The sequence below is a fragment of the Amblyomma mixtum genome, chromosome 5 (genome assembly GCF_055824585.1).
Source record: "Amblyomma mixtum isolate Tamu chromosome 5, ASM5582458v1, whole genome shotgun sequence".
NCBI lineage: Eukaryota > Metazoa > Arthropoda > Arachnida > Ixodida > Ixodidae > Amblyomma > Amblyomma mixtum.
In genome coordinates this window covers 107,777,965-107,791,163 of record NC_143016.1, presented here as the reverse complement: position 1 = coordinate 107,791,163, position 13,199 = coordinate 107,777,965, and the positions used below count along the sequence as shown (strand labels likewise).

At 50.2% G+C, this 13,199-nt stretch overlaps 1 protein-coding gene across 1 annotated transcript; it reads left to right on the top strand.

Annotated features, from left to right (window-relative positions):
- The first annotated feature begins 3,567 nt into the window (after positions 1-3,567).
- Positions 3,568-7,549, top strand: LOC149343296 (uncharacterized). Its single transcript, XM_089542356.1, has 3 exons — positions 3,568-5,002; positions 5,091-5,454; positions 6,979-7,549. The coding sequence occupies exons 1-3, from the start codon at positions 3,591-3,593 to the stop codon at positions 7,480-7,482; spliced, it is 2,280 nt and encodes a 759-aa protein (XP_089398482.1). The 5' UTR covers positions 3,568-3,590; the 3' UTR covers positions 7,483-7,549.
- The last annotated feature ends 5,650 nt before the right edge of the window (positions 7,550-13,199 follow it).

The following is a 13,199-nucleotide window of genomic DNA, read 5'->3' as shown; positions in this document are numbered from 1 at the left end:
CAAAACCGTTCCTCATTGGTTTTGTGTGGCAGACTTAACTGCTCGACGCGAGCAATGGAAAGATTATAAAAGAAAGGTTTTACTACATATCGGAAGAATGTACCATTACCTTCAATATTGCTAAACCAGTACCTTACAGATTTCCAATATTCAAAATTTCTGTCCAAGAATGTTGGACATGGCAGGAAGCTTTGTTGCATTTCTGCCTTTTGGACGTAAGCTTACAGGACCCGCTTCTCCACGTTATGGTCTGGCCAGTATATAAGATTAGAGTCAATATCCCCGCAAATACTACATAAAGAACACAGCAGAGACAATTCCAGGCTTTTCTTATGCATCCACGATGGAATTCGAGAAGAAACCGTGCTAGCTAGAGTTGTGCAGTAGAGCTACTTCAGGCCTCTTCATCATTTTCATCACAAAAGGCTGGTTCAGAGACTACAGGGATTTGAAATGACCGATCGCCGTTTATATGTTGATCCCTTGGTGCCTTGGACTTTTCTTGATAGTTCAGCAAACCACAGTTCTTGGGTGAAGCTGTCTTGGGTGAGGATTGGGTGAGGCCTTATATTCGAGGGTTCCCACTGAAAACGTATAGGAAATTCTTCACTGCCGTGTGGCTCACCAAGCTCAGACAAGTAAGAGAAAACCTTTAAGAGAGGAAATAACGTTCTATCATTTGAAGTGCACAGTTCGAATCTCTCAGGAATAATACAGGTTGAGCTGAGAAAGATCTAGGTGATAAGTAATCGACTTGGTTGTTGCATGAGGGAAATGGACTTTAGGCTGAGCTGTTCTTTCCAAACAATGTTTTAATATCCGCTGTTTAACCCAGTTCTAAAATTGAAAACCTGTTTTCTTCATTTCTGTTTGCCTTCCATTAGCAACTTCAGAATATGACCGCAGACCAATACCGAAAATCGCCGACGTCGATGAGGACCTACCCCTGGTTCCAGTTCCCCAGCATTCCGGACGATCTAAACACCTCAATGAAATGGGGAAAGACCATATGTGAAGCGGCCAGCACTGGTCCTGCTTCGGTACTAACGGCACAAAAATCCGGCGTGCGGACAGAAGGTAAAGGCCAAGCGTTCGCCTGGTCCTCTGGGAAGCTGAAGCCTCATTCTAGGCGCCCTTCAAGAGGCCTCAACGAGCTTAGAGAGCTGGGTAGAGGACCGTCGGATATCCCACGAATTGACCATCGACGAAAATCGTCGATTGTTTATGACGGCGAAAGGCCTCAGCTTGAGAAGGAGCGTAGACGGCCGTCGGAATGCCCCCGAGTCGATCATCGACGAAGGTCATCGACCATACACGACCTTGATAGGCCTCATGCGGATACTTCCAGAGGTTATGCCGAGCTTGACAAGGAACGCAGACGACCGTCCGAATGTCCACGAATGGACCATCGACGGAGATCATCGACAGCACTCGACCGTGGAAGGCCTCGGCTTGAGGAGGAGCGTAGACGACTGTCAGAATGCCCACGAGTTGACCATCGACGGAGGTCATCGGCTGCACACGACCGTCAGATGACTCATGCATATCCTTCCGGAGGGCGTAAGGAACTTGGTGAGCAGCGTAGGCGATCGTCGGTCGCCCACGTAGGCGATCGTCGTTCATCAGTAATAGACCGCTATCGAACTGACCAGCGCCGCAGGTCGTCTTCAGCACAGCACGAAAGGCTCCTGGAGGATCGTCGCAGATCGAAAGATATTCGCCGTGCATCTGCCATCGGGGATGGAGATGTCCTCGTAAAAAAGAGCGGATATGAAGTGAACAAACTACAGGTCCAGTCACCTAAGAGGCGTCAATCACTCCCACAACCACATGCGTTGACCTCGTGCACTGCTAAGCGCCATCCGCTGACCTCGTGCAATGATAAGTGCCATCACTATCGTTCGGCGTCCGCCCACAGCGCCCACTGTAGGTTGCATCAGCACCCTTCAACGTGCTCGATATGCCGTGCTTGTAGTTCTGCCTTATCAATCCACAGGTGCCAGCATAGATGTCATTATGAGAGACCATGCGAAAGCCCTGATGCCCACCACACGCACTGCGCAGCAGCGAGGCCCCCAGTCTGCCGACTCTGCGAGCCCTCAATGGTGGGCCATTACCACGGACACCAACCGGTGGTGCCCTACTGGGCGGGCAGATGTGCGTCATTGCCAGCCACTCCGGTTTGCTCCCATGAGCGAGCAGCGGCACCCATCGAGACACGCATCACGAATATCTGCTCCGTTACCCCTCCTGCTCCGGCGCTGCAGCCGGTACTGCCAACAGAGACCACGATGCCGACAATGCCGGTTTTACCTGGCTTCCAGCCTCAGACGGATAACAAAGAACTGAGTGAAGAAGACGTGTTCATACTCCTGCAAACGCCAAGTGGCGAGGAGAAGCTCTACAAGGCTCGGCCCTTGACACCCGTCTTTCAGTTGGCAACAAACGAAGGGGTTGTTGAGCTGGAAGCAGCGAAACCCCGGCTTAGTATCTCGGACATGGACGCCGGGAATTTTGAAGCTCGCACCTGGGAATCTGAGAGGCACGAAGCGCCGGAAATTCCACAGGTGGCGAGAAAACCAGACGAGCGTCGGAAGCCTGGCAAGTGCTCGACGAGAGCTTCGATTTCTTCCATTTCATCGAACGCTGTTCCGCAACTAGGGCCTAGTGAAGGAGGCAAGCGGGATGCTGAGTTGCTGCAAGGGCGTCTTGACACGCAGCCTGCCTCATCACGAAGGAAGAGCTCTACCAACATTTTGCAGGCTGAACGAACAAGCTTGATGTCGAAGGAGCAGGAGGATCCCAGAAAGCTCGGCTCGAAGAGGACCTCCGTATCGATGGCTGGTACCGAAGCAGGCGGAGATGTGGTCGGAAAGTTGGACAGAGAATCGCGAGGCATAATGGTTGAGCCTGGGATGCAGTCGCTCGAGGCAACGAAGCGACCCTCGATAGCACCAGGACGAAGTGCTACGGGTATGACGGTGCCAGATCAGGAGGAACCAGAGGGTATGCCAAAGGAAGAAAATGCTCTAAGGCGGCCCTCCTCAGCGCTGGAGGCAACTGCGTTTGAGCAAGATTCTAAACGAAAAGGAAGCCAGGGAGATGACCGAACTGGTGTTTGCTCTGGAGGTGTACCTCCAGAAGGGCCGGCAATGCAAGTTGAGCCAGAGAATGATGAAGAGCACTCGAAGTATTCAAGCGCGGAACAACAACTTGGTGCTAAAGAATCCGCTAATGAAACCACCGAACCTGGAGAAAAAGATGCCGAAGGAGCTGAAGCCGTAGCGGAGGTTAGCGATAAAGGCGATGAAGATAAGGAACATGAGATAGTGGTAAACGCCGAAGTTCCAGCGGCTCAGACAGCACCCCCACCAGAGGCTGAATTTCGCAAGCAGACTCCAGCGACTGGCGGTCTTTGGTCCTTGTATCCCGAAAGCCGCTTGGCTATAATAATCGGTCTAGTGTGTCTTGTTTGGATTCTTGTGGTTTACCTCATTGGGGGTCCGAAGAACGACGAAGAGTGCACTATGGAGACTGATATATGGATTCCTTTGACTTTCCCGACAACAACGTACAATCCACCATCGACGATGCCCACCGAAATCACATTGACTACTGTTAGCGAAGAATCGCCAGATGTTTATCTCTGCTCTACGGACATTTGCCTTCAGGAAGGAGAGCGTTTAAGGCGCCACATTAGCAGGGAGTGGCCTCCTTGCAATAATTTCTACCGCTATGTCTGCAGTAGTTTGGAAGATGCCCCAGCACAGGACTTCGGAGACGGAGTAGCAATGTCGGTAGACACTGCTGTCGAAGAAACCCTGGCAGGCACCCTACGTGACTACATCTTGGACGAGCGCAATATGGGCGTCGGCCTCGTGCGGGATTTGTACAGGGCTTGCTCCGACCGATCGGGAGAGTCGTTTGCCTTTCTACAAAAGGAAGTCTTCGCGCCATTGCCAATAAATACCTGGCCTTACAACGGCTCTTATTTGCATGCAGGGGAGATATGGCGCATGGCTGGATTGCTCATTCGCAAGTACGGAATCATATCTCTTGTGGACGTAACCGTAGGGCTTCAACGTGGCCATACCAACCGCACGGTAGAGCTCAGCTACCCACGCCATTTGTATTTCAATGAGCGACCGAACTCCGCAGCATTGGAAACACTGAAACTGGCCGTTTTGGAAGCAGCCCAGGAGTTCGGTTGGGTGAGCGAAGTTGAAAATCTTATTCTTCAAGTTGTTTCAGTTGTCAAAAGTCTCGCAGAAATAGGACACGAGAGAGACGTCTCGGATGTAATCGTGGGAAACTTTGGCGATTTTGTCGATACGTATGACCACTTACGAATCTTTATCAACGCTGTTTTTGAGGATGACGTAGCGGCACACACCCCGGTCGTGCTGAGAAGCTACGACCTGCTCGCGAACCAACTTCAGAAGGTCACGTCAGATGACGTTGTCGTCTCTTTTCTGAATTATTTGGGCTTTCTAGTACTGGTACACTTCTCACCGCTCTTGGAGCGGCAGAGCTCTGCGAACCTTCGACGCATGCTTTCAGTGCAACTGGGGGGCCGTGTACTTAGCCCCGACCTAGACTGGCTTCTGTGTCTTCGAATGATCGAGAGCGTGCAGCCGGAGTGCTTGTCAAAAGCCTTAGCCATGCAGCAGTCTGCCGCGGGAACGTATGCGCTTAGTCGCATTTGGCTGGGGAGACTGGAGGATGAGTTCTACCGCAACCTGGGACGCCTAAAATGGATGACACGCAACAGCATTGCCACGTTCGTCGATATTGTTGGCAGGTTTAAATTGGCACGTTTTTTCGCCGGCTCATTGTTGCGTGATGACCTCTGCCCTGATCGACGGCCCACCGAGATGGAGGAACGCAGTTCAGTCAGCATGTTTGTCCGTGCGGCCAGCGACTACCAGCTCAGACGGCTTCATCAAATCAGGGAGACGACCAAGCCCCGAGAGCACGGTCACACCTTCGACACGATAAGCAGGTGAGGCGACGGAATCTTCTCACTAACACTACGCCGTTATGCTTGTGTGGTTGTTTAGAGCGTCGAACTAGTGTTCTTTATATCGCAGGTACAAGGTTGCACATCAAGCTGTATACGTACCTGTTGGGCTCCTAGATGTCTCCCATCCGTTGGAGAACACACTGCTCGTTTACCAAGCGTCACGCTCAGCTGTGCGCCTGTACCTTGGTCTGCTGCCGCTTGTCTACGAGAGCTGGAACAGCAATGAGGACACGGTAGTGACTCAGGTACTGAGTGAAGAACGCTCCCGCAGACGCCTGGCTAGGCTTTTGCAATGCCTCGAAAGGGATTGGCAAGAAATGCCCCTAGATCTGCGCCTCTTTACAAGCGGCGTGGTTCGAAACTCTTCCGAGGCAGTCTACCCGCTACTGGCACAGACCACGGCGGTGGCGATGGCCTACGCCGCCTTCAAGGTATGGGCATGGTTGTTGCTGCTTCACCCTGTTTCTGTGCGCTATTTAAAAGCGTGCATGCCTGTAAATGTGCACTCACATAGAGCACACATAGCAGCTATAGTCTGAGAACGAACGTGCGGTCAGGATTGCAGAAATTGAAAGAAGTAAAGACAATGAGATATAAAGGCACAAAAATGAGTAATATAAGAGCCAAATTTTCCCGGGTAATTTTTGTTTGAAAAAACAAGCAGGTAGCTCCCATGGGCGGCCGCATGGAGAAAAAATGCAAACTGTCTACGTTACTGTTAAAGTGGTGAGAATAGCGCTTTCGTTGCAAGCAGGTAACCATAAAGTTGGGACAGGTAATAAAACGCAAAAAATGCTGCAAAAAATGTGTGGCACCCATTCTATCCGACATTTTTATCCAGCATTGATCAGAATTTAACCTCAATTTTTCACCCGGACGAATGCATAAAAGTGTACCGATACGTTGACGACTTCATCATGTTTGACAGAGCCCTTTGCACTACTGCTCTATTGTAGAATTTCGAATCGTACAGTTAAAGAAAGTCCCTTAAGTGGCCCAAAAGCTTGTTTTACTCAGGAAATACAAAAACATAATTTATTAACCAGCTCTAAAAGCCAACCAAAAGAAAGCACAATTAATTGGCAAAACTTTCAGGCAATGGAATGCGTAGGAACAAAAAAACATCAAAATGCTTAATCCTAAAAGCGCGTTCTGCTCACACAGTTAATCGCATCCAAACCAACTGAGCCTCTGTCCATATGTCTTTTCTCCTTCTCTTTCGGGCGCCATGCGAGAACTTGTATTACATGGCTGTAAAATGTGCCAAACGATTCATAGTAGGTAATTATAAGCGCGTGCTCACGTTAGACGTCTTAACGTGATAGACAGCATTAAGGTTGCTGTTCTGCATAAAATTCAGCGTCCTCGTCGTCGGCGTTGACAGCGAGACACCCCTGGATAAGTAACCTAGATGGGCATCCTAGGTCGTATTGTGAGCAAGCGTGGGTTCGATCCCGGCCGCGGTGGTCGTATTTCGATGTAGGCGAAATACTAGAGGCTCGTGTACTATGCGATGCCAGTGCACGCTAAAAAAACCCCAGGCGGTTGAAATTATCCGGAGCCCTCCAATACGGCGTCCCTCATAGCCGAAGTCACTTTGGGACATTAAACTCTATAAAACAAACCAAACTGGCCAACGTGGCAGATGGCAGTTAAACTAATGATTAGTCGCTAGAGTTTGCTCGGGAATAGCAACCTTGGTCTCGCAAGCACCGTCGATTACAGCACCTTCGATCGTAGGGCAGTGGCGCATCGCTTAACCGCTGCACCACCGCGTATGAGTACTCCCTGGGATCCATGAATGCCTAGTCGAGAATCACCAGTTCCGCATATATGGGCACTAACCCATTAACGCTAACGAGGCATACCCTTAAGGCATAGCTTAAGTGCGCTGCCGCATGTCTCCTTACAAAGGCCCATTTCATGTAATAAGTTCTACGCTATCGTGTGTGCAGGATCTGTTGAGCACGGAGCGCATCTGGAAGGTAGACTTCAGGCTGGAGTCGCTGCCGGACGTCACTTCGGAGCAGCTCTTCTTCCTTTACTACGCTCTGGACAACTGCGAGCGCAGTGACGACACCTACCAAGCGCGCCAGTTTCGAGTCTGGAATCGGCTGCCTCCCGAGTACCGCGTCAACTTCCCGCTGCGACACCTGCCACAGTTCGCCCAGGCATTCGGATGCAGCGCTTCTGGGGAGCAGCCCGAGCCCATGGCGGCGCCCAACGGGCGACGATGCGAAGCCGTGGTCTGGAACAAGACCCTAGCGCGTGGTCCTGGCCTGTGGCTCGCTCAGCGTAGGGACGGTGCTAGCATTCTCACCGGTTTTCTTGCCGATCAAACGGATGTCGGTCCTTCGAAGAACGTCACCGATGATGGCGAAGGAACGTCTGCTTTGGAGACTGCGTCGATTACCGGACGCAGCACCCGCCGTATGGTCGCCGTCACTAGGGGACCTTGACGGGGCTAACTGGACTGCTAACTTCAATCGACTACGGGTATACCTTTATCGGACATATCAATAAGCGGGTGGCTTGCCTCAAGATGACGTGTTTTTATAACTGCGAGATTTGCACACGTGTTTCGCTCTCTATTCTATATACGCAAGGATCTCCTTGCATTCAGACCTATACTGTCGCAAGGTTTACGCAGCGCTTGGAGCAGTGTGAAAAAAAAATGCAGGTGATGGTTTTAGCGTATTAGCGACACAGAGTTGGCTCATACAGAGACGCTTTTGTGTTCATTCCGCTACTTCGTAAGGCTGATGCTCGTCTTAGCTGCCCCACAAAACTCGCTGAATTGGTGTGTGGTGGTCATGACTGCGTTTGGTAGTGGGCCACACAAAGACAGTGTAAGGCAACACACTTTAATGGACAGGGACATGTTTTAACCGACCGCGACACTGTAAATACTAAGCTTTTCACTTTGTGCTCATGAACTTCGTTAGTTGTATGCAGCATAACGTGCGCAATTTTCAGCGCCTAAAATTTATTGAATCCTAAAGACACTGCTGAAAGTTTTTCTTTTTTGAGCTGCAGATAATTACGATAGTTTTAGGCCGACAGCGTGGCTCCATACCATTGGAAACTGTCTCACCAGTGAGAGCATCGCTGCCGTCATGTTCCTGCGTGTGATGTGTACGAGCTAAAGGTGCTCTGAAACTGTCTTGCAAGTTGATGTGTTAAAGGCTACTGAACGTACATGAGGCTTAGGCCCGCCACAGCAATGCTGAAGTAAGTTCAAGCAACATGCGGGAGACACGGTTGTCGATCCAATTTAAAAAAAAAAAGAAAAGGCAGAACCGAACAGGGCTCTACACCTTTGTGTTTTAGTCACTGCAATTTTCCGGTCTTTTACTGTTGACTGTTTCAGACTGTTTGCTGAGAAACTGCAGCTCTGCCTGGAACTTTTCTTTTGTTGGAGAAGCTCGGTGGTCTATGGCTTTGTTTATTGGCTATGCGCTTACAAAGCTTGCACTTCCAATACCATCATAGAATGGCACATTTTACAGGGAGATTTTTAGTGCTCCAGCATTAGATGTGTCACGAGCGAAAAAGCCGCCACCCTTCATGTTGAAGCTTCGGAGTAACTCGGGCAAGCTCGGTGAAGCAAAGATGGTCGTCTCGCCAGTTTAAGCCAATCGAAGGAGGGCGTCACGGCAGCTGCAGCCGAGTAGAGAGAGAGGGTGTTCAGATGAGCTGGTGGCATGCATATGCAGATGCCAGAAAGAAGACGGGAAGGGTGACACTGCTGCAGGAACGTGCAGTGCAGCAAGCTGTAAATCATGAAGTCGGTGCTTCGACAGATTCCGAAACTAAACGACGAAGCTGAACATCATGCACAGCGAGCTGAACAGGTACCAAGGTAAGAGAGCGGAGGTGGCAAGCCAAAGCTAAGCGTCAAAGACCGTTTAGCCATGTTAAACGGGATTCGGACACAGATGACTCGCCGCGGTGGCTGAGTGGTTAAGGCGCTCGTCTACTCACCCGGAGTACCCGGCTTCGAACCCGACTGCGGCGGCCGCGTTTCGATGGAGGCGAAACGCAAAATGCCGCCTGTGTGCTGTGCGATGTCAGCGCAAGTGAAATCCCCTCACTTCCTTCTTCTTTCACTCCCTCCTTTATCCCTTTCCTTAAGGCTTGGTTCGGGTGTCCACCGAGATATGCGAGACAGTTATTGCGTCACTTCCCCTTCGCCCCCCCCCCCCCCCGTCCCTCAAAAAGACAATTTTTTTTTTCTGGCAAGAAACGCGAAGAAGGGCGAGAGAGAGAGAGAGAAAACTTTATTTACAGAGGAATTCGGGGCACGCCCCAGGGTCCCCGCACGACCCCACTGCACTCAGGTGTTTATGTTCCGAAGGTCCATAACACTGGCAGCACGGCCGGTGGCGATGGTCTGCACGGCCGGGTCCTCCGAGCGCAGCAGGGTCTCCCAGTCCTCCCAGGTCTTGAGGTTCTCTAGGTCCCGCGGGGGAGGGTCCGCCGGGCAGAGGGAAAGGATGTGGAGGGAAGAAGCGAGAAAGAAGACGCGAATGATCAAGTCCCCGAAGGAACGTGCATTCGAGAGGTGTTTAGAGGTGGCCTCAGAGACCGCCGAACAGAGGGAGCGGCAACACGAATTGCAACGAGCTTAGGCGGCGTTTCGCAAGAGGAAAGCCGAAGCAAGACTGCGACAACATTTGGGTGGAACGGTAACTTTCCAGCTTATAAAAGAAAAACAAAGATAAAGAAAGCTAAAAATGAGCGAACGCACTAGCCCACCTAAGTCGCATTTACTTGAACTAGGTAAATCAGGGGCAGTTTTTTTTTCTACCCTTCCCTGAATACCCTCTTGCTTGGGAGGAACAGATGATAGCCATTCCAAGCCGTGTCGCTCTTCCCTGGTCGCTTTTTTTAGAGCGCAGCTCTTTGGCGTCCGTTCCTGGGTTTCGCGTCGTCGTCGTCGTCGTCGTCGTCGTCGGCGTCGGCCTCGTAACCAGCTCCGCCCCCCTTTCATCCGCAGCTGGGGTTGACTCACTATCGGCGTCAGCGGCATCAGTCAGTCGCTGCTATCTCTTCCCTCCTCCCTTTATCATGTTGTCCGCTTGCTGCGCGCGCTTCTGCCCCCATCGTTTGCCGCTGGGTGTACACGCCGCCCCCCTCCCCCCTCTTCCTGCGAGTCTCCGGTTGTCAAAGCGCCGGCTCGAACTTAATTCCTTTCTTCGCTCCTCCTCCAATGCAACCCCTGTGCGGTGGCAATCAGAGAGCCAGATCGGTGGCGGCGGATCTGTATATGTGCACCGCCCGAGCCGAAATTGCCGCTGCCGTTCGCCCTGTGCGGTGGCAATCAGAGAGCCCGATCGGTGGCGGCGGATCTGTATATGTGCACCGCCCGAGCCGAAATTGCCGCTGCCGTTCGCCACTGCGAAATTATCTGCCAGTTCTTTCTGAGCCATGAGCGAGACGACCGATGGAAGTCCTCCGTCTGCTAAAAAAAAAATTCTGTGATAGCGCATACATGTGTTGCTCGATTTCTTTGCCTCAATCTATCGAAAAGGTGAAACAGCTTATTTGCTGCGCTCAAATTTCGCATTAGGAAGTAACGTAATCGTCGGTAATTTTTTTACTGCGCGGCTCTTCTGCCAGCCTGTCTTTTGTATGCTTGTGCTGCCACCCGCAGTGAGCCGCTGAAGCTTGGCGAGTTTATGGCTGTTTTCGTTTTCCGCCGCAAGTGTTATTGTGATACTTTCAAGAACTCATTGCTTCAAAGATGGACTCATAATTTTCCGTAACGCTGCCGCCACCTGAAGTAAATTTTGCTTTGATGATGATGATATTTTTTAATGGCGCAAGGGCAGCTATGGCCGAAAAGTGCCATGGCATAAGGTATCTTCGTCGAAAGATTGCGCTGCCGAAGTCTCATTTTCCAAGAATTCCAATATAGGTAAGCCGAGCACCAGGCCAGAGGTAAGCTTGTATCTATTGGATCACCGGTGGGTACCCCACGGCACTGGGGGTCGAACCCCGCACCTCCCTCAGGCGAGGTGAATGCTCAAACCGCTGGGCTACCGTTGCGGCTTCCTACAAGCTTTGCTTTGTTTGTCGCGACATGCCTAGTCGATGTGCGAGGACGCCAGCAGCAGTATGCTCAGAACATATTGGGACCCTGTCTGTTCGCTGGTCCCAATATATTCGGTTGACACAAATTGGCTCGCATATTCACCTTGCTAACGGTAAGTTTCGTACTGTCTTTGCAGTGATAGCAGAGCTACCTTGTAACGAATAATGTTCCATCATTGTCTACCTTAAGTTGATGCCGACATGTGTTGCTTACCCTGAAGGATAAACCGTATTAAGCGGACCGCAGGAGCAGTTATTGGGTAGCCTTCGTGTGGCAGGAACTGTAATTCGTATTGGCACTTCGTTTAGATCCAAATGTGATACTTTTCTCTAACCATTGTACTGCACTGATAGACTTTGCAATAAAAGTGTTCACCGGGTGTGCTAAAACAGCAAACTGCTCACTATGCATATCATTTCCTTCATCGCTATGAAATCAATCCATCTAATTATTATATTCGTCATACCGCTCCTTTCATTTGTGGAATAAGCCGGCCAGAAGGTTCTTTTTTCTCACATAAAGCCATTTCTCTGTAAACACCCAGCGCAATTACAAAGGTAACCTGCTTCTGCCCCTTGGTCCAGCTTGCAATTTCATTAATCCTGTCGGGTAAGTGCAACGTAGCAGTAAGCAGTATTGTTAACGCTACTAGTTTTAACTCCGGGTGTACCTGTGCACATGCGCTTGAACTGCGCACTGCGCAATAACCAAATACGAGTTAACGCGCGAAAACGCGCCCTCGAGCCGTTGGCAAAGTCCCCGTCTCCGGTGCAGCATTCTCTGTGGCAATACACACTCCAACCGGCCAAACCTGTCCGCTCGCAACCTTGTCTGAAGGAAGCAAGGAGAAATTGACACCCAAGGCTTATGACGTTTCTTTTTATTGAAGGATAATAACTGGAGGGTCTACGGGTGGGGAAGGGCGTTTCAACAGTGCCATGATGGAACAAATGTCAGATTCTGCATTTCACATTTTGCGATTTAGACGCACATTGTCTCCTTATTTAGCCAATGCTCATTTGTCCAGCCTCCAAGCGACCTCTCTTGCAGACCTTGTGCACAGCTTGATGCATGTTTACAGCAACCGTTAAAGCGACAAATCATAATGTTCAAAGCAAGCGTGGCTAAACGTTCATGTGGATAAAAAAAGTACTCAGTATACATTGGCTGTTACGGCTACATAATCGTGTTTTAACTGCATATCTTCGCGCCCTGACACGAAGTGGGACGGGAGCTGCGCGGGCACAAAACGAGTGCAGTGTAGGCTGGTTTAATTCGTGCTGCAAGGTCGAGGCGCTGGTTCCTAGAGCTTTATGCGCACTGCTAACAATTTTACTTTTATCCCCCTTTCTTATCTGTAAAACAATTACATCGAATCTGACGGGCAATGAGACTTTTGGGAACGTGTCAAGTAAGCTTGTTTGTTGGCTGCCATTTCGACAGCCCTGTTGTACATCCGCTGCTGATAAGACGTTGGCACTTGCTTAGACCGTATTCTTCGCGTTGATATCCTTCCCTGATCTGCCGCGAAATCGTCATTTGCTTCATAAACGGACTGACAAGGCGTCAATAAAAGTGTAGTGGGTAAGCAATACGAAATGTTTAGCAACGGCAATTCCGTAATCGATGCATCGCTGAATTTCTTGACTGAAGGGACTAACTGAATGCGTCCGATGCAAGCAAAAAGGGAATAGAAACTGAATACTTTGGATGCGGTAGGCAGATTTAAAAAAAAAAAAAAAAGCTCCTACTGTGCTGACTTGTCGCCGAGACGACATGTTACCATAAGATATATCCTTTCATGACGAACAACATTTCCACTGTGTTGTCCTCATTACCTGGTGCTGCCGTGACATGCACACATCGCACTAGCTGAATTCTCACCGGCATGCTCCAATGCAACTTGGGTTTTACAGCGAAATAATTTGGGCTCCCTGAAACCCGTTTCGTATGACGCATTTGTACCTTAGTGTGAAACTAAACATGTGCTGTAAACCGTTCAACAAGTTTTAAATGTTACTAGAAAAGCGTACCATGCCGCACGTTCAACAAGCAAGGCTCTTCTGTGTTATGGTTGTT

What these genes read in the sequence shown, in the direction of transcription:
- LOC149343296 (XM_089542356.1), top strand. Translation starts at nt 3,591, where the DNA reads ATGCCCACCGAAATCACATTGACTACTGTTAGCGAAGAATCGCCAGAT. An exon ending in ACCTTCGACACGATAAGCAG is followed by an intron (nt 5,003 to 5,090) that starts GTGAGGCGACGG and finishes TTTATATCGCAG; the next exon opens with GTACAAGGTTGCACATCAAG. An exon ending in TGGCCTACGCCGCCTTCAAG is followed by an intron (nt 5,455 to 6,978) that starts GTATGGGCATGG and finishes TCGTGTGTGCAG; the next exon opens with GATCTGTTGAGCACGGAGCG.